Genomic DNA, 21,992 nt, shown 5'->3' on the forward strand with positions numbered 1-21,992 from the left:
ACTCAGATCAAGTGGAAGTGCAATTCTAGTGTCTATAGTTGCAAAGAGATCGAATAGTGGCGCTTAACATTGCAGCTTGAACGCAATAGCTGATGTCAAATATAACAACGATAGCAATAAGTTATGTCATTTCACGCTAATTTTTTTTCTGAGAGTTTGAATCGCATTCGGGTATCAATTTAATCTTGAAACATCGTGGCAGTTAGATCAGTTCAAACATCCAAAAACAATCGCAAAAGATTGAAAAATACTGATACTTTTTGATGAAATGTTCAATAAACTTTGTGCAAGGTCATCTTTAACAGCAGTACTTGCAGGCAGCCACAGTAATCGTATCATCATAAATTTGCTTTTTGCTTTTATGTTTATGATTCAACATCTGGTGCCCTTAGCTCGCTGCTTGCATCTCTGTTCAGCTTTGCCACTGGCTCTGTTTGAGCTCTTTCTTCATTATCAGACTTGATGTTTTTATTTAGAATAGGGACGGTGATCAATCACTCACGGAGCCATTTCTTGATCTGTTTGTAGACTCGGTAGGTAAATATCTATTGCTCGCTCTATTTATAGTTCGACAAATGTCACTTAAGAGTTGACACCTTCCTTTTAAGCTCGCTCAGGAGCCTAATAGAATGGGTAACTGGGCATTGGCGTTAAAAGACACATGGTCCAGATGGAAATTTTTTGCTAGGTCGAACCTTTTTATTCTACTTGGCCAATGGGAGTTACTGTGATGGCGTTTGAATGGAGTGATAAGGTGTCCAATGTTAAACAGGCTTTAGGTTCTAGTAATTAAAAAGGTCTCAATTCAAAATACAAGATCCGATCCAGATACTGATCGGATCTACTGATCATCAGTGAAAGCTAACTTCAATCTGGATGTCTTTTGTTACACGGTTGGTTGTTTTTACTATACAGTTAATAAACATAAAATGTGCATCTAGTAATTTGTTGTTATTTAAAAGAAAACAAAGTTAATTTATGTTCCTAATGCGACTAATAAAAACCTTACACCACATTCTTAGCCTCTGATTGGTTGTAATAAACCACATTCCTAGCCTCTGATTGGTTGTAATAAACCACATTCCTAGCCTCTGATTGGTTGTAATAATTTTCAACATTGTAAATGGGGATTTATTTACATCCTGACTTGAGGAAAAACATGTTTGCCAGTATCCTGATTTTTCACATAATTGGGTAGTTCTTACAGTAAACCAGTCTTCACCTATAACAACAGACTCAGTGCATATTTGATAGATTTATTTGCAACCAAAACTTGTTCACATTGTGGGAATTATGGGTAGAATTTGTGTAACAAAACTGTTAGTATTCAATATGCTCAGCCATGAGATTGACCAGACGCATCTCTGATATCTACAAACACATTTGCTATTGACAGACACATTTGTGATATCTACAGACACATTTGTGATATCTACAGACACCTTTGTGATATTTATAGACACAATTATGATATCTACAGACACATTTGTGATATCTATAAACACATTTGTGATATCTATAGACACAATTGTGATATCTATAGACACATTTGTTATATTTAAAGACACATTTGTGATATCTATAAACACATTTGTGATATCTATAGACACAATTGTGATATCTATAGACACAATCGTGATATCTATAGACACATTTGTTATATTTAAAGACACATTTGTGATATCTATAAACACATTTGTGATATCTATAGACACAATTGTGATATCTATAGACACAATTGTGATATCTATAGACACATTTGTTATATTTAAAGACACACTTGTGATATCTATAGACACATTTGTGATATCTATAGACACAATTGTGATATCTATAGACACAATTGTGATATCTATAGACACATTTGTTATATTTAAAGACACATTTGTGATATCTATAAACACATTTGTGATATCTATAGACACAATTGTGATATCTATAGACACAATTGTGATATCTATAGACACATTTGTTATATTTAAAGACACACTTGTGATATCTATAGACACATTTGTGATATCTATAGACACATTTGTGATATCTATATACACAATTGTGATATCTATAGACACATTTGTGATATCTATAGACACATTTGTGATATCTATAGACAATCCTTCCGAGATAGTCTTCTGTCTTTTTGACCCTTTATATAAAAAATTGGGTTTACCTATTTTACGAAGTATAGGCAAAATTATATTTTTAAATTATTAGTACATATTTTTAAATAATGTATGTATTTTAAAACATTTGGAATGTTTAAAATATGTTTAAAGTTGGCAAATAGAATGTAACACTGTATATACAGATGCCTTCGTAATTTCATCAACATTCAATTTGGTCAAGCTGAGTAGAGGAGTTTGATCAACCTACACATTTCCATTCGCATCGTACAGAAGGTATGCGTACATCTATTATGACAATGTTGACACTCGTGTACCGTTAGTTTCTGGGCAATGTTGCTCCCGATTTGCAATTCGGGAAAGTGAGATTTGAAATATTTCATCATAGTTTAGAGATCTAAACAGATGTAAACTCAGGCTGATGTGGTGTAGTGGATTAGTTTGCCGATCTACAGACCTGGAGGTTGTGAGTCCGAATCCTGTGCAAAGCACATTTTTCATTCGTAAAATTATCGCTGGACTAACGACACGCAAACAACAAGCACTGAGATTTGTATACATGTATTTAGATATAGCATAAAGTTACTGTTGCATAAAGTTAAATACATGGACTTGTGACAGTGCTCTGATAACTTGAACGCTCTGATAATTCGAACACTTTTGCTCGGTCCCTTGAAGTTTGAGTTGGTCTGTTCCCACGCAATGATAAATGGCTTTAGATAACTCGACCGAAACTCCGTTAACTCGAACAGTTTTTTGCCAAATGGCTACCGAGATGGTTGTTACTATCGCTCTAGAATATCACTTTATTCCAAGCCATAGAGATAAACATCGACTTTTAGTAGTTCTTAGGCCTCGTTATTACTAACATCGGCAAAATATTTTTCATTAACGACTTTTCTAAAGATTTGCAAAAATCAAATTTTACCAAACATCTGCTTAGCGATAACCCTCTGAAAGCAAGAAAAGCGAGGTAAAATTCGGATAAATTTAAAGTAAAATCCGCAAAATTGATAATGGGTTTTTCATAGTAAAGCAGTTTTGTAATAACTGACTTACTACAAAATTGATCTTGGTTAAAACGCTCGGTAAAAAAATACGTATGTATTTTTTGTGAGCGTTTTAACTGCGATCACGTTTTGCCAATTATAATCTGAGAACGTCCTGGCAGTCACATCACCTAAAACAACAAACAAATCTCAAGTGATAGAAAAATATCTATACTTTCTGATTAAAAATATTTAAAACTTCACACGAGAGACCCTTTAATTTGCAACAAGCAATCTATGCTTTTGATTTATATATAGTTTGTATATGTACATGTATCTACTGATAAATACGTGCACTTATGACTGTCCTGATAACTTGAACGCTCTAATAACTCGAACACTTTTGCTCGGTCCCTTGAAGTTTGAGTTATCCGAGTTTCACTGTATAAAGTATTACACTGCTATGTACCGGGATTTTAGTGAAGTAATATTTTCTGCTCAATAATATTTTTTTCAGTGTGCAACAGATTTAACAATGGCAACAGCCATGATTACAACCGTCACTATTGACAGAGACATAATACAGAAGGCAAAGTAAGATTTCACGCCAGTGCATGGTGCAGGTTTTGTTGGCGGTGCCATTGGTTTAGTGCCATTGCGCATGACACAAAAACATGATTGATTCATTAGACGATTGATAAAAATGCAGCCATTTACCATCGTTGCGACAGCTAAAAGTAACAGAAATGAGATTGACACCGTTAGATAATATAATTTGAAAAATTAATGCTGCCGAAATAAGTCGGCTCTGAAAAAACAACCCAATGGTGCCAAAAAGTAGCCATAACTTTGCAAGGCAGCAAGTATGGCTGACAGTTTGCAGAAGCACAAGGCTAAGTTTCCATTTTTGTCCCTTTTTAATAACGAACACAACGAGATGTCATGGGTTACACTAAAAGAAATTGATTTTGCAAAATTTCTCAAGCAACTGTGAACATTTTACCAAGATGGATCTAGAAAAGAATGTAGTAAACATTGGTCATAGATAGTGGCTAATGGAGATTGGGTTAAGAAGTCAGCGAGGGAGTTTGGCTGACTGTATTAGAGACAGTCCAATGAAGTCAACAGGTAAGTTTGACTGACTGTATGGAAAAGTCAAGTGACGATGTTGCTAATACAAACACCCTAGGCATGACAATTAGACAGTCAGTGCAGAATATTAAAGACATGCATTCCCTAAAATGGAAGCGCATACCACGCAGGCAGCAGTGTTTGGGTCCAGGTCGTGGTGCCGAACTTGTTTCTTCGGCTTTTCCTTAGCTTGTACATCGGATGCGCCAGCCGTATCTGCCGATGCAACTAGTCGGTTGAGTTTAGAGGTAAACGATTGGCTAGAAGTAGGCTGGTCGGTGTGAGAATAGCCTCCCATGACAGGTAGAGACAACCCTTTCTAAAAGTAGCACACAGCTCATATAAGAGAGCTAATCAAGTGTAAATTGCCTAAAAAATTGGATGCCTCAATTGGAGAACATTTACATTGGCCTTAGCAAAATCTATCTGACCTTTTCAACAGTCTCACTTCAAATCCCTCTAGGAAGGGATGTGGCAAGACCTAAGAATCTCGAACAAAGTCTGAAGGTCAGGTTAGGTTACAACAGCTAAAGAATGTGAAGTCATTATGCTGCCATATATGTCCACAATATCATGTCAGCATTGTAAATGTAGTAAGTTGTTAAGTTAGTGACGACCGTTGAATAATGTGAAATCGATATGCTGCCGCATATGTCTACAATATCAAGTCAACATTGTGCATTTAGTAAGTTGTCAAGTTAGTTACAACAGTTGAATAATGTGAAATAAATATGCTGCCACATATGTCTACAATATCAAGTCATCATTTTAAAATTTTAGTGAGTTGTCAAGTTAGTGATGACAGCTAAAGAATGTGAAGTCATTATGCTGCCATATATCGCTACCCTATCTAGTCAGCTTTGCAGATTCAACAATTTATGTAAAGTATTCATGGGCTGAGCCATTGCCTGAATGAAAGGTTGTCATGCATATGAGAGAGCAGAGGTTTGAAGAAATATTGGCACTTTGAATCACACTTACACAATAATTGTGTCGTAATACCTCTTCTAAAACTATCCAGCATATGTCAATGTCTCATAGTCTATTTTTCTCGTTCAACAGCAATCTACAACACATGCATAAAAATTATAATCGATGGAATTCGTTTTTGTTCATTTTCAGTGAAGAATTACTGCGATTCACTGTTTCACAGACCTTCTAGGTTTCACTTTGGCAACAACGTAGGATTAGGCACAGAATCGTAAAGTAGTATTGGCAGCAACTTGAACTATTAAAAGCATGTGATGGGCTGGTGACCAAGTAAATAGTAAAAAATCACAAGATGAAACCAAATTATATTTTTGCAAGATTATAGAATCCCGGGTGACAACCGGTGTTAGCCTTATTAATGTTACATAAAAGGGATGTACATGTGTTTGTAAAATGACAAATTTTACAAACTTTTGTAGAGACAATCTTAGCTTTTATTTGGCACTTTTGCTGGTCTACATAATTTTAAATGCAGTCAAACCTTGACATACAAAGTTTATCCATTCCTATATTTATTTTTTATTATAGATTGTAGAACCACGACGCCCATGCTGACCTGATTAATGTTACACAAGAACTTTAAATTTTCACCGTTTTGCATGTATTTGCAAAACGGTGAAATTTAATACTTTTCAAGTAAAGTGCATAACAATTGCAGCAATTTTTTGGCCTGGGCATCAAATTAATTGCATTAGCAATAGTAAGCATGTCACAGCTGTGCAGTGTAATAGCAATACATACTTTTACTACTGCCAATACGCAGTATACTCGCAGTTCAACTATTATCTAGTGAGCACTAAGCAGTAATGGTGCAGTGGCAGTATATCCTAAGTACTGCAGTGTGCAATGCTGGATGCAATGGGAGTGTTGCTAGTACACACTTCACAGCGCTAGATGCGGTACAAACTATTGCATCACGATGTACATACACTCATGGCACATTTTCATGAAAACCTATTACAGAGTAAAGCAATGATTTGACTTTGATGTAAACACAACACAAGTGCAAGATGTGAATGCTGTCTATTCATAAAGCGTCAATGATTTTTTATCTAACATCACAGGTAATGACAGATATTTTCACTGATACATCTTTGAGGTCTGTTTATGAAATCCGAAAGTAACTTACATCCGGTTAGAATAGACAGTTTGTCACAAAACGAGTGTCAATAAAGTAGCAACAGATTTTTATAGTAAGTTAAGCGATAAAGTTACCATACATACGAAGGAAAGGCTACAGGCAAGCAGTAGCTGTTATGGTAAGTAAGTGACCAATCCAAGCAAGCTATATGGACTTCACACCTTGACAGTACTTTCAAATTTGACAAGTTAAGATAATTAATGTAAAAACTTCAAAGTTGAAAGTGAGGAGAAACGTATCTAGTTACGAAACTAAATAAACAACACAATATGAATAGCTATGGCCACTGAGCATAAAGCCTGGTTTCCATATACATTAGAATGCTCAGCTAAAATCTTATCTAGATCTATGAATAGCAGCGAGCTCCATTTCTGATACTATGTACAGAGCTCCATCTCTTATACTATGTACAGAGCTCCATCTCTTATACTATGTACAGAGCTCTATCTCTTATACTATGTACAGAGCTCCATCTCTTATACTATGTACTGAGCTCTATCTCTTATACTATGTACAGAGCTTCATCTCTTATATTATGTACAGAGCTCTATCTCTTATACTACATACAGAGCTCTATCTCTTTTACTATGTACAGAGCTTCATCTCTTATACTGTGTACAGAGTTCCATCTTTTATACTATGTACAGAGTTCCATCTCTTATACTATGTACAGAGCTCCATCTCTTATACTATGTAGAGAGCTCTATCTCTTATATTATGTACAGAGCTCTATCTCTTTTACTATGTACAGAGCTCTATCTCTTATACTATGTACAGAGCTCTATCTCTTATACTATGTACAGAGCTCTATCTCTTATACTATGTACAGAGCTCTATCTCTTATACTATGTACAGAGCTCTAACTCTTATACTATGTACAGAGCTCTAACTCTTATACTATGTACAGAGCTCTATCTCTTATACTATGTACAGAGCTCCATCTCTTATACTATGTACAGAGCTCTAACTCTTATACTATGTAGAGATCTCCATCCCTTATACTATGTACAGAGCTCTATCTATTGTACTATGTACAGAGCTCCATCTCTTATACTGTGTACAGAGTTCCATCTCTTATACTATGTACAGAGTTCCATCTCTTATACTATGTACAGAGCTCCATCTCTTATACTATGTAGAGAGCTCTATGTCTTATACTATGTACAGAGCTCTATCTCTTTTACTATGTACAGATCTCCATCCCTTATACTATGTACAGAGCTCTATCTATTATACTATGTACAGAGCTCCATCTCTTATACTATGTACAGAGCTCCATCTCTTATACTATGTACAGAGCTCCATCTCTTATACTATGTACAGAGCTCTATGTCTTATACTATGTACAGCGCTCCATCTCTTATACTATGTAAAGAGCTCTATCTCTTATACCGGTAATCAGACAGTAAATCAAGCTAGTCGCACAGTAATGACATTGTGGTTGCATCCTCCTGGCAGTCTTGAAATATGCTATAGAAGTTATGCTCAAATTATTTTCTGTATTTTACATCTCTAAAGAGTGATTCACTCAGAAACCACACCAGACTAATTAGTTCCTGGAGCATTTAATTTAATACATAGTCAGTGCTATAACCAATATCACATCAGAGAGTGTTTAACATAAATAATTTTGTGTTACTCAAATCATATTTGCAACTGCAAGGCATCAAAGCTATTTATGTATATGACGTTAGACAATCTGATAAGGCCAGCAGTGTTACGCCACAGTCAAACTGGTTAGACAGACAATAAACCAGTCACATTTTAAATAAATTTTTATGATAGCTATTCTTGTAGGCATTAAAAAAGCTTTTAGTAAACAATCGCTGAAGTGCTGCAGTGAAAGTATTACTGGTGAACATGAAGGGAAACCTGTGAGATAAAAAACTGAGATGTTGACAAGAATCAACCACAATTCACCCAGATAGCAAGCGATGTTACTGCGAGTCTGTCACAACATCAGTTATAGGCTTTAAACAAAATTAGCTTGTCTGATACTCATGAGCGGAATGTCAGCAAAATATAAACCTTTTTATTTAGAAAAAGACAGCGAGTGAAGGTGCTAGATCAGAGGTGGCCTCTTCATCAAACAGTAGAACCAAAGAAATGTCTGCCCCAAATTCTCATCCTCAACCACTCACTTCTTCTCAGAAAGAAGAGATTGATGCAATATTACGTGCTCATGAGCTTATAGATGCCCCTGACACTCGTCACCTCTCCGAAGACATAGTGAGTTGATGATCTGGACTTCCTTTAAGGCCTGTATTTGACCAGTATTGAAATTAGCACTTTAGTAAAACAAGTGTCTCCTCTCAAAAATGTATGTATAATAGATTTTGGTGATTGTCTTGTTCTAAGTGGTCACTGGTGCTTTTTCGCTTATATAAAATCTTTATAAACATTCTGACTTCTCATCGATATTTAATTGGTAACTATTTCATTAATTATAGCTATTATAAAGTTTTCAAAGTTTCAACAATTACACTGGTTTCTTTTAAACATGTATTTTAAATAAAAAGCTGTTTTCATTGCTTTTAAAAAATAACATGATTTGCTGTTTGCTATTCTTCAGTGCTGGCACACTGTTAGTTGTTTGATACTAGTACTTGTAAAACTGAAGGCTCTGGAATAGCAAAACAGCTAAACATCTCACTATATACACTGATATATATCAGCTCACCTAATACATGTTACATTAAACTAGCATCTACATATGGATCCACCTGTTTATTTCTTTGATTTTAGGAGTTAATAAAGCACAGTAAGCAGTATTGTGTGGATGGTGAAATCTTTCGCAAGTTGACAGACCAACCCCAGCATGCTGCAGAGGTGGGTACGATCACCTATATGTATCTACTCTATCTAATGTAGCTATAGATTATGAATTGCTCCAGTTCATCATGTGCTAGTGGTGATTAACATGTACAAGTCCTGTCTCCAAAAACTGGTTTCATTGAAGTACAGTCGAATTTGCTATACCGTGATGAATATCATGATATATAAAGAATGTCATGAATCTATATACATATTTCTCAACATTTGTGTGTCTGTCTGTGTATGTCCAGATATAGCTATTAAATTCTTGGAATTAAACTTCCACATTTTGATTTTATAATCCTCGCTCTCTACCACTGAGCTAGACAAAGCATATTGAACAAATACATTATCATATACCGTATAGCGTATGCACACGCTAAATGACGTATTATTTGAAACTATGAATTCTATTAACTTACGAAACACGATGCTTTTTCGTGTTTTTTTGAACTTCTATTTTCGGTTTTTCTTAAGGTTCAATTACTATATCACGGTTAAAGCCAATTCTTTTCACGCGAACAATTGTATTATCTTCGTAGGAAGAGCCTCTACATTTTCTCTCTGTTCGGCCAGATAAAGACAGTGCGCTATCAAAGTTTTGGTGGATAGCTTCTGGTAAAACAGTAACCTTTTGTACACACACACACAAACACACGCACACACACACACAAACACACACACAAACATACACACAAACACACACAAACACACAAACACGCAAACACACACACACAAACACACACAAACACACACACACAAACACACACACAAACACGCACACACACACAAACACACGCACACACACACACACAAACACACACACACAAACATACACACACACACACACAAACACACAAACACACAAACACATACACACAAACACACACACAAACACACACACAAACACACACACATCCAAACACACACACTTGCAGAATAGCCATTGGCCCCATCGCCACCCACCATTGGCAGAATGGTAAATGTTGTTATATGTTAACTGCTAATAAATTTTTTATCCAAAAACTTTTTTATTACCCGAGCAACGCCAGGCATTCACTAATATAAAGATGAGTATCACATTGTAAATGTGACTTCTGTTTTTGAGAAAAATACACAAGTTTAACACTTCCATATTATATATCTATATAAATTTTACTATTTGTCATTTGTCTGTTTGTCATCGGCTTGTCAATTATAGTGAAATAGTTATAGAAATGGAAAACCTTTTCGCACTGGCATTGAACCCAGAAACAACTGTTATGCAGACAGGCGTGCTATCCACCACCCCACCCGGCCTACTTGTGATACTGTGGAATAATTAGGACACTTGAATAATTCCAGTACGCTTGAAGATCATGGTTGTGTGAGAGATCATGACGCGTAATGATTATAAATATAATTATTCTCAGGCATGTCATGCTAGCTGCGAGGCTTAGTGATAGTACGCTTGTCTTCATTTCTGTGCAACCGCAGAATGTATGGGTGTGATTCCCGTGGGGTGCAATCTTTTTTCTTAACGACCATACGGAAGGATGGACACAACTCCTACTATAGTAAATATTTGGACTAGCTCAATTTACCCAAATTCTTTGGGTAAAGAAACTTAGCCAATGGCAACTCTATTACCTGCCACTGTTTTAAATCTTGCACGAGTGTGTAGCATAAAAAGTAAGAAATGTTTTTTAACAACCTGTTTTAGCCATGCCTCAAGCTTTTAAATATTTGAATTATGCACTGGCTGGACACACTCAGAAATTAATAAACCCTTTCATTTAAAAGTTGGAATGGTAAATATTTTTATTACCTGTGCACCGATGGGCATTCACTTAGTATATATATATATTCATAACTGTATAAAATTCCAACTAATAAATGACTGGCTAGTTATTGTCTAGTGACTGGCTAGTTATTGTCTAGTGACTGGCTAGTTATTGTCTAGTGACTGGCTAGTTATTGTCTAGTGACTGGCTAGTTATTGTCTAGTGACTGGCTAGTTATTGTCTAGTGATTGGCTAGTTATTGTCTAGTGACTGGCTAGTTATTGTCTAGTGACTGGCTAGTTATGCGTGTTATTAAAATTTAAGTGTTTGCCTATATTTTCCTTTTCATTTCAGCTTATGATTATGTTAGAAAGCTCACTGATAGACTTATTGTTAGATTTGTGATATTCAAGCATCCTATTACCGATATTTCCTTTTTCCATTTTAGCTTCTCAATATGGTAGAAAGCTTTGCTGAAAGATTCATAAAATTTTTGATGAGTTTGGAACATTATAAAGAGCTTCACCTGAATGTTAAATTGGCCCTGCTCAAGGTAAGGCTTTCCCGCATAAAAACAGATCTGCATTAAATTTGTTCAGTGTTTTGCCTCGACATGACATTTTTGATTGAGTTTTACATTAACAGTATGATTGACGGTTTATGCAGTTATCTTCTCCAGATAAACAGACTTTGCAAGTACACAAAAAACAAACAATTGCAAGTTTTCAAACAGCAAAAAGCTAACTAAAATTCTGTATGTTGCATTAGATTTGGTTGTTTGCTTCTCATGCGCTACATGTACATGTAGGTGATCATATGAATGCTTAATAGCTTTCATGGAACAATTGTACATTTTTGCCAGAGATTTTCTTAGCACATGTGAAGCTGTTAGATTATATGATTGGAATCTATCAAGAGCGTTCGCTGGTCAATTAGTTTGCGATCTGCAATGCTTTTAAAATTATTAGCAAAACAAATGGAAGTTTTTACTACTCATCTGCAGGTTGTTTTATTTTTTGTTCTTATTTGTACTAGTGGCTTTTGTTATGTATAAAAAAGACTCATTAAAGTTGAAGAACCTTTCCTCAGAACACTTCATACTATTAGTGGTAAACCTTCCTCAGAACACTGCATACTATTAGTAATAAACCTTCCTCAGAACACTTCATACTATTAGTAATAAACCTTCCTCAGAACACTGCATACTAGTAGTGGTAAACCTTCCTCAGAACACTTCATACTATTAGTGGTAAACCTTCCTCAGAACACTGCATACTATTAGTGGTAAACCTTCCTCAGAACACTTCATACTATTAGTGGTAAACCTTCCTCAGAACACTTCATACTATTAGTGGTAAACCTTCCTCAGAACACTGCATACTATTAGTAATAAACCTTCCTCAGAACACTGCATACTAGTAGTGGTAAACCTTCCTCAGAACACTTCATACTATTAGTGGTAAACCTTCCTCAGAACACTGCATACTATTAGTGGTAAACCTTCCTCAGAACACTGCATACTATTAGTGGTAAACCTTCCTCAGAACACTTCATACTATTAGTGGTAAACCTTCCTCAGAACACTGCATACTATTAGTAATAAACCTTCCTCAGAACGCTTCATACTATTAGTGGTAAACCTTCCTCAGAACACTGCATACTAGTAGTGGTAAACCTTCCTCAGAACACTGCATACTATTAGTGGTAAATGCAAGTGCTACACAGACTTGGAGTTTATGAACTTGCAAATTTGTTCCTCTGACCAATTATAATAAAGCCATCTAAAAAATAATTTATGGCTAAGACAAATTAATATCTATAATTCATAATCGTGTCAGTTTTAGTACGGGAGATAAAATGTTGTTGTACTAAAAAAACTCATTAAAGGTTGACTTGCAAAAAAATTAATATTACAGTTATTTAGTATCAAAAGATTCACTATGTCTTACTCTGTTGTGTTGCTAGTGCAAAATATGTGGAAATGTGATCACAAGCTCTTAAAAGCTAAAAGACGAACAGTTAATCGCAGCCACAACGAAAGCGCCATAGGTCGAAAACCTTTTATTTTGATGATGTACTCAAGCAACATGGTTATCGTTTTGACACGTGATGTTATCAAGTTAATTGAAATGCCAATTAAAGGCGCAATATAAAACGTCTCCTAGCACCAGTCTATAACAAACACGGGTTTTACCGAAAAGCCATAACCGAATATAAATGCTCACTACTTTACATTTCCGTTTCAGCTTGGTCTAATCATCTAGTCGTAATCTGATCATGTGACCCATACTTCCTTCCAAATGGCGCAAACAATTTTTACAGCATTTTTTTGACCATCACAAGTGACCAACAGGCTCCTCATGGTTATCAAAGGACGATATGCACTCCTTCAAGCTAAGTTTAAAAAATTCAATGAGTTTTTACGAGGTTATAAGATTTCAGTGCTCAAAGTGACAGCAATACAATGATGATGAAATAGACGCGTAAGGACAATAGATATGGTTTTATTGAATGCGTGAAGCATATTTGTGAAGTTATTTCAATGAATGAGGTTGCGTGAAAGTGTAAACAGATGCCATCGTGTTCAGCTTCGTCTAATTTGAACCGTTTTGGAAAAGGATTCCAAACTACGGCGTTTTCGTCATGGCCTCGATGAACTGTTCGTTTTTGATCTTTTAAGAGCTTGTGATCACATTCCCACATATTTTGCACCTACAACACAGCAGAGTAAGACGTAGTGAACTTTTTGATACCAAATAACTGTTATGTGAATTTTGTTGCAAGTAAACCTTTAACATAAAGGCTGAAGAGTCATAAATCTGCAAAAGACTGGTTAGCATTTTTCTCAAGACAATAACATAATAAATAGACCTGTAAGCAGGCTTTTTTAGCTATTTCTATCCTAAAAGCTCAGTCCAGGAAAAATTTTTTTAATGTTTTGTAAGCTTGCCCAAAACATTCATCCACTTTTGTGCTTAAGATTTGCGGAGATTTTAAAAAATGGTTGCGAGTTTTTGAAAGAACATACACAAGAAATACAAGCAATTTGGAACAGGAGTCTTCTCTGCCATATGCATGGTTGTCCAGAATGGTCCCAAACATTAGCACTAATCACAGCTAACAAATGACACCTTATGGAAGACAAATCAACTGATAAAAAATATCCTGTAGAAATGGACAATATGACTTGGAAAAAACTTTGCGATTAAATCTTACATTGTATACGGTGTGGCTGAAAAATTTCACAAAATTCATATAGCAGTGACTTTCTTGCATATCGGTTTTTGTCAAAACCAATTTTAAATTTGTCTTCATTGGTTTGCCCTTTACGAGATGGTGCATTCAAATGTTGCTAGCCATCCATTTTGACTGCTGCCTATGAAATATATCATTTATGCATATATAGCTAAAAATTAGTTGTTTTTATGTTTGTAATGCTACAGTGTATCTCAAAGATTAGTTGTACCTCAAGGCAGAAACTTGCTCGAAAGTCAGATTGCATCTCGAGTTTCATGCGTGTTGGGGTACTCACTGTACTAGAGTATGTAGAGATATCAGTGTACTAAAACATTGTCCATAATCGAAAGCTTACATTAGTTAGCCTAGCGGATAGGTAGTCATAAAGCCATAGTAGCCATGATGGCAAAAACTTGTTCCCTGTCATTTAAATGTGTTATCAATTATGCACAAGATTTCAAAAATCACAAAATGTTCTACAACAAAATTACTTTCAAGTAAAATAAATTGTTTAACCTGCAATATTTAAAAAAAGGCGTAGGCTTGGTTACTTTAAACCCTTTTTTAAACGACCTTCTGGTAGAGATTTGCTTCTCGCGTGCTATGAGCCTAAACACTTCTGAAATATTGTACATTGTAGAATAGTATGATGGATATTATGGCAATACGATCAGCCCTTCAATACCATCCAGACATCGGAGGATATTCGGTCGTGGACACAACTTCTGGTTCAAGCAAACATCTTCAGCTTGAATTTATTCGAACGATCTTTGGTGAGGAGATCTACGAGGAGCACCTAAAATTCATAAGCTCGTTCAGAACAGCCGCTTTGGAGGACAAGACAGCCATGATTCTTGCCATGATTATCAATGTGTTCAACGTTGACAGAACGACGATCAGCAATGATCAGCAGGATACAGTCGATCAGCATTTGTCGCATTACAGCGAGTTGCTTCTGGCATATCTATGCAGCGTGTGTCCTTGTTCAGAAGCAAAGAAGATCATTTATCCACGCATTGTCATGAAGCTTACAGATCTCCGCAACTATGTTGTGATGTCACAAGGTGCGATAGCTAATCAAGAAGTTAGCTCAGACGATGCTATTGAGCCACTGCTTAGGGAGCTGCTCTTGCGAGACCCGATGCCTCGTTTACCTCTCTCTCTAAACTATCATTGATCTAATGAGTTCAATGCTATAGCCTACGTATTGTCAGTATTAATTACGTATCGTCAGAGATTTGAAAACGCTGATACAATTATGTTCGTTATGCTTGCATGAATAGTTTAACATTTTTTTATTTTGAAATTTATTTTGACTCGAAGCTGCTTGCCTTCGAGTCAAAAGAGTTGTTGTTTTCCATTTTATTGATTTATTTTTTGTGAGTCTCCAACATTGGGGCTTCTTAAATTTGGTAGCGGAAAGTCTCCATGTTCTATATCATTTGATAGACTACTTTGTAATTGTTATGGCTAAATAAACATGTATTTTCGAATTTTTGTATAAAACAGAATATGTGCTGCTATTGGAATGCCAAGGTTACAAAATGTTCATATACGTCGATTCACCCATTTATATATTTACCATAATATTTCCTATATAATGGAGTCAAATCTAGCTTATCTTACACAAACATCTATGGTTTCAGATGCATATGTTACCACCACTGAGCTGGCTAAACTTACAGTTTTGCTTTGTAACTTGGCTCTTAATTCATGCTTCCAGATATCAATATATCACTTGAAAATAAGCAGATTATGCCTGTGTCGGTGCACGTGGAGGTCTGATAAATTCACATACATGTACAAATACATAGCCTACTTGGTGCAAGTGGACAAACCCTAGTATTAGCACCAATTGAATATGCTTAATTCCACAAGCCAATATGAGAGCTGACAGCGCTGGTTATGGTGGCAGGCTGGCAGGCTCTGTCATGATACTAGTGCAATATTAATAGCCGAGCAAGATATGCCAACCCACTGATAACCCATTCATATGTCTTACAGGTGATAAGAGAATACTATAGTTTATTTCTCTGCTCTTGGAGCCAGGTGAAAATCTTTGATTTAAGTTCTGTGTCCGGAATGATTTGGTCCAGGATAAGTGGAATACGATCAAATGGATTGGTCTAATCACGGCAAAATAATATAAATATGATTTGACTAGCCCTAGCCAAACAATTTAAAGCCGTTCAAAGCAATTGAGAACAAACCTTATTAAACCGCAAAACATATTCTAGCAATAGATAAGTTCTTTGGCAAAGTTTTATGATAACTCTAGTGTTACTCCATGCTTTTGTCGATGAATGGTAAAGCATATAATTAGCTTGATTTCTCAGTGTTCATCAGCAGCTGAATTATTATTGAGAAGCATGTTCTAGGTGTTACATTACAAGAGCGCACAACTGCTACAGGGAGGTTTTTTAGGTCAATAATGGTATACAGATCAACAATCTCGCAGTTTTATAAAAAAAGAATAAGTGTTTGCAGCTTATATCTTGTGATAGGTAATCTGCAGACTTCAATGAGAGAATAAAAACATATTACAGCAGATGTGTTCTTTAGAATCATAGAATTCCACTCTTGCCACGGGACATTCGAGAGGAAAATTTGAGTTAAAGAGTTTGCTTCTAGTAAAATAATGAATAACAATAATAAGTAATACAAAACCGTAAAAATGAACTTGAACAAAATTTTTGAAATTTCACCAGAATATATCGAGATTTTTCTATCATTTGCGATTGTTTTTGATGTTTGAGGAGATCTGACAGCCAGGTAGTTTTTAAGTTAAAATCGATAAAACTTGATCGCGGTTAGAATGTTCAGAAGAAAAATACATGCAATATGACACCACTAGTTATCTTTGCGTTAGTTGATTTCGGCTATTGTGTTCAAGTTGAAGCATTACACATCTCTAACCTGTCGGTCTCTTTGCAACTATATACATTCATAATCGCACTTTCTATTGGTTTGAGTGTTTTAATTGTGATCAAGTTTCATTGAGTTTAATCTTGAAACATCGTAGCAGTCAGATCACCTTAAACATAAAATGCGATCGCAAATGATAAAAAATATTTATACCTTCAAATAAAATTTTGTAAATTTTTTCCGAAGTTGATCTTTAATACAGGTTATCACTAGTCAGCGCTTTTGGTCTGAATTGGCTCCCTATTGAGGTGAAAACTAGGGTGATGCCCAATATGTCTCCCTAAAGTCATCTCAGGAAGGTTATTTGAGGAATGCTAACTTCATCGCAGTTAACACAGTAATGAGAGCTTTGTTTGGACAATGCAGAAATATATAAATAGCAGGTGGAGACAATAAAAGTCGCAACAGAACGAATAAATCAAAATTAGGTTTTTTCTATGAAGCTTGTTCTGTGACGCTACCTGATGACGTTGTCCATTTCTTATTGCTTATACTGTTCCTGAACCTCACATATATAAGCCTAAGATAACATGAACCAACTGTAGGTCTAACAGCAGCTTTTGTCCAGTAGTCTTGTATCACAGACATTAGACATATAAGCCATAAATTATACCGCAGCATAATGGCTAACATAGTTGCGAGCCTTAATTTAGTTGTAGTACCTGAGTATGTGGCGAGCAATGGTAGATCAGTCGACTCTCTGCTTGCTGCTTGGCAATATCACTGGATCCTTCATCATCGTGTTCAGCAATGCATCAAGGAACTCCTCTGGAGCTGATGAGCTCAGCTCGTCATCCTCCATCTGCTGTACAGCTGCATTCTATGGAAATTCCCAAACTACTATGATATGATAATAAAGAATAAAACAATTCTCAGCAAAGATAATTTCACTCAACTTTTACAAACTGCCAGAAATGTGGCTTCATACCCGACTAATCAACCATTTTTATCTTAATAAGTTGTTGCCAAGATATTATGTAACAAACAAAGGACTGCCTAAAGAAAACAGTTAAATATTTTATAGATAAAAAACTGGATGTGAATATAAGAGCTATATTACTTTAAATTAACACGTTCTAGGTGATTGCACACGTGGCTATGAAATACTGTCTACCGTGTGATTTGTCTTGTATCATAGTAAAACAATATTCATCATCTATTATCCTATTTACTGTTGCATCCCAACAATTTGCTGTAGCTAATATTTTGTGAAAATAAACTTGCTTGTTAACAAATGAGATTGAAAAGTCTAAAAAGTGTTTTTATTATTTGAATTTAATGAGAAATTTTGACATTTCAACCAGTTTAGGCAGTTTTTTAACGATGCGTTGAAGTAATTCAGTCTTTTGCTTGTCGAGTAGCCATATCTTGCTGCATTTCAGAAGAAACTGGAAAACACGTATAAGGCTGACAAAACTGTTAAAGAGCAGCAATTATATTATTAGTGGTATTATCAATTATATAATAGTGCATTTGCTGCTGTAATACTGGTAACTGCTAGCCTGTCAACATTGCGATGCTCCTTGAATAGCATCTCTTTTAGTACATCGTGGCTACAGAAAAAGGATCATGTTCAACTAGACAGGGAGGAGAGTAAAGCATGGTTGAGTGCAAACAAAATCTTTCTAATCAAATCGAGGCCCTAAGTTAGCCAAAAACTCATGTTCCTTAACAATTTCTGCTAATAAGCATTAAACAACAACAAAAACTGCAGTTTTTTGTCTATGGGCAAAAAAATAAACGACATATATTAAAACTACAATAGATCATGGCGATACCCAAACTTCAAAATTATTGTGTCTGATTAAGTTATTTGTATTGCCTTTGGTCCCATCAATTAGTCAACACGCCGGTCTAAGAGCTCCCCAAACACTCCGACCCCCTATATATTGACCAGGTTTATACTTTGCAACTCAGGGCTCCGAAATAAAAACAGTGTTTAACTAAACATACTTTCACTTTGATATATTAGTTCATCAAATCTTACTTTTTGCATTATTTGTCAAAGTTACTTTAAGAATTGAATTTATTTTCGCTCTTTACACAAAGTCATAAGCAGATTCACCTTTATCTGTATTCTAGAAAACCAGCAAAAGATATTCGGTCATTACATATTTTATCAGGAAGATGCTATCATTTTGATGGAACTAACGATAATTTCAAAGTTTTTATTCCTTTTTGGATCTTACATACATGCACGCGCCGGTTGCTAGCCATTCTATATCAAAAGTAATGAAAAAGGCAACACGTCTTGACAAGAAAAGCTTCAAGGTAAACTTGCATGACAAAATCATATAATTATATGCTGACTCTTAATCAATTATAGATATTAATGGCAGCTGCAGATCTGTCTGGCAGCATTGATAATAAGATTATATTCAATCAACCTCCACTACTGTGCAATCAAAAACTAAAATCTACATACGGGTTGAGCTGGCTCATCGCGTAGGTATCCCGTCCTGACTAGGCATGATTTCACAGAGTACCTCAGCTAACTTCGCTCGAAGATGCGGGTTTTTCAGCCGGGATTTGCTACCCATAAACACAAGGATCAGATCCATAAAGTGTTCAGCCACATCAATAACTTCCTGTAAAAATCAGCAGATCTGTAAATGAATTTTAAACAATCATGTGAAATAGCAATATGTGACACACGGCACATAAGTATTTCAAGTTACACAAATGATGTCAATAATATAACAGATACTGCAAGTCTTCAAACGAATACTACAACTGTCACAAATTACAAAAATATTTCTCCAATTCTAAGATGAGCGGTGAATCTAAAGCTATCATAATAGGCCCTAAAGGTTGTTATAAAATATAGCATATGAAAAGCAAAAGGTCTATTGAAACCATAGATATAGTAAACCTATATTGAAACCATAGATATAGGGTTTACTATATCTATGATTGAAACCAATACCAACGATATCATGGCTAACTTGAAAGTATGACTCTTTGAAGCGGCGTGTAACGGACATAGCATCTGTTATATTTGTGATAATATGCTCAGGTATGCAGCCGAGTAGCCTGGTGTTTGGTTCTTTAAGAGGAAATGTTAAAGAAGAGAAGGGGACAGAATTATCACCACCCGTAGCTAAATTCGTGAGATAGGTGGAGGTAGCTACATGAAACTGGAGAACCGGCTTTAATAGTTCTGGGTCAACGAGGGTTACTCTTATGCACATGAATCGTTTCATTGCTGCAAAAAGAATCTGTGTTAGGAGTTGGCCGCTCCATTGAACGATCATAATAGCGCTAACCAGTGATCTAGTGCCACTCTACTGATCGACCATAATAGCGCTAACCAGTGATCTAGTGCCACTCCACTGATCGACCATAACAGCGCTAACCAGTGATCTAGTGCCACTCTACTGATCAACCATAACAGCGCTAACCAGTGATCTAGTGCCACTCTACTGATCAACCATAACAGCGCTAACCAGTGATCTAGTGCCACTCCACTGATCAACCATAACAGCGCTAACCAGTGATCTAGTGCTACTCTACTGATCGACCATAATAGCGCTAACCAGTGATCTAGTGCCACTCCACTGATCGACCATAACAGCGCTAACCAGTGATCTAGTGCCACTGCACTGATCGACCATAATAGCGCTAACCAGTGATCTAGTGCCACTCTACTGATCGACCATAATAACGCTAACCAGTGATCTAGTGCTACTCTACTGATCGACCATAATAGCGCTAACCAGTGATCTAGTGCCACTCTACTGATCGGCCATAATAGCGCTAACCAGTGATCTAGTGCCACTCTACTGATCGACCATAATAGCGCTAACCAGTGATCTAGTGCCACTCCACTGATCGACCATAATAGCGCTAACCAGTGATCTAGTGCCACTCCACTGATCGGCCATAATAGCGCTAACCAGTGATCTAGTGCCACTCCACTGATCGGCCATAACAGCGCTAACCAGTGATCTAGTGCCACTCTACTGATCGACCATAACAGCGCTAACCAGTGATCTAGTGCTACTCTACTGATCGACCATAATAGCGCTAACCAGTGATCTAGTGCCACTCCACTGATCGGCCATAATAGCGCTAACCAGTGATCTAGTGCCACTCTACTGATCGACCATAATAGCGCTAACCAGTGATCTAGTGCCACTCTACTGATTGACCATAACAGCGCTAACCAGTGATCTAGTGCCACTCTACTGATCGGCCATAATAGCGCTAACCAGTGATCTAGTGCCACTCTACTGATCGACCATAATAGCGCTAACCAGTGATCTAGTGCCACTCTACTGATCAACCATAACAGCGCTAACCAGTGATCTAGTGCCACTCCACTGATCGACCATAATAGCGCTAACCAGTGATCTAGTGCCACTCCACTGATCGACCATAACAGCGCTAACCAGTGATCTAGTGCCACTCTACTGATCGACCATAGTAGCGCTAACCAGTGATCTAGTGCTACTCTACTGATCGGTTACTGATACTATTAGGTAGGAGTATACTATTCGGTAGGAGTACACTATTAGGTGAAAGTATACTACTAGGTAGAAGTATACTATTAGGTAGGAGATAGTATTAGGTAGGAGTATACTATTAGGTAGAAGTATACTATTAGGTAGTAGTACACTATTAGGTAGGAGTATACTATTAGGTAGGAGTACACTATTAGGTGAGACTATACTACTAGGTAGGAGTACACTATTAGGTAGGAGATAGTATTAGGTAGGAGAACACTATTAGGTAGGAGTACACTATTAGGTAGGAGTATACTATTAGGTAGGAGTATACTATTAGGTAGGAGTCTACTATTAGGTAGGAGTACACTATTAAGTAGGAGTACACTATTAGGTAGGAGCATACTATTAGGTAGGAATTTACTATTAGGTAG

The 21,992-nt window shown here is 36.3% G+C and overlaps 1 protein-coding gene across 2 annotated transcripts in view; it reads left to right on the plus strand.

Moving 5' to 3' along the window:
* The window catches only part of LOC137410082 (nuclear hormone receptor HR96-like), a 34,175-nt gene extending 18,245 nt beyond the window's left edge, over positions 1-15,930 (plus strand). Inside the window, exons 4-8 of one of the 2 annotated variants that reach the window (XM_068095665.1) lie at positions 477-533; positions 8,415-8,603; positions 9,120-9,203; positions 11,400-11,504; positions 14,829-15,930. In XM_068095665.1, the coding sequence (XP_067951766.1) occupies positions 477-533; positions 8,415-8,603; positions 9,120-9,203; positions 11,400-11,504; positions 14,829-15,365 (972 nt within the window). In that variant the 3' untranslated portion in view covers positions 15,366-15,930. The remainder of the gene's footprint in view (positions 1-476; positions 534-8,414; positions 8,604-9,119; positions 9,204-11,399; positions 11,505-14,828) is intronic. The other variant, XM_068095670.1, reaches the window with a different exon arrangement.
* Positions 15,931-21,992: the final 6,062 nt, after the last annotated feature.

Source organism: Watersipora subatra, chromosome 1 (genome assembly GCF_963576615.1).
Source record: "Watersipora subatra chromosome 1, tzWatSuba1.1, whole genome shotgun sequence".
Lineage (NCBI taxonomy): Eukaryota > Metazoa > Bryozoa > Gymnolaemata > Cheilostomatida > Watersiporidae > Watersipora > Watersipora subatra.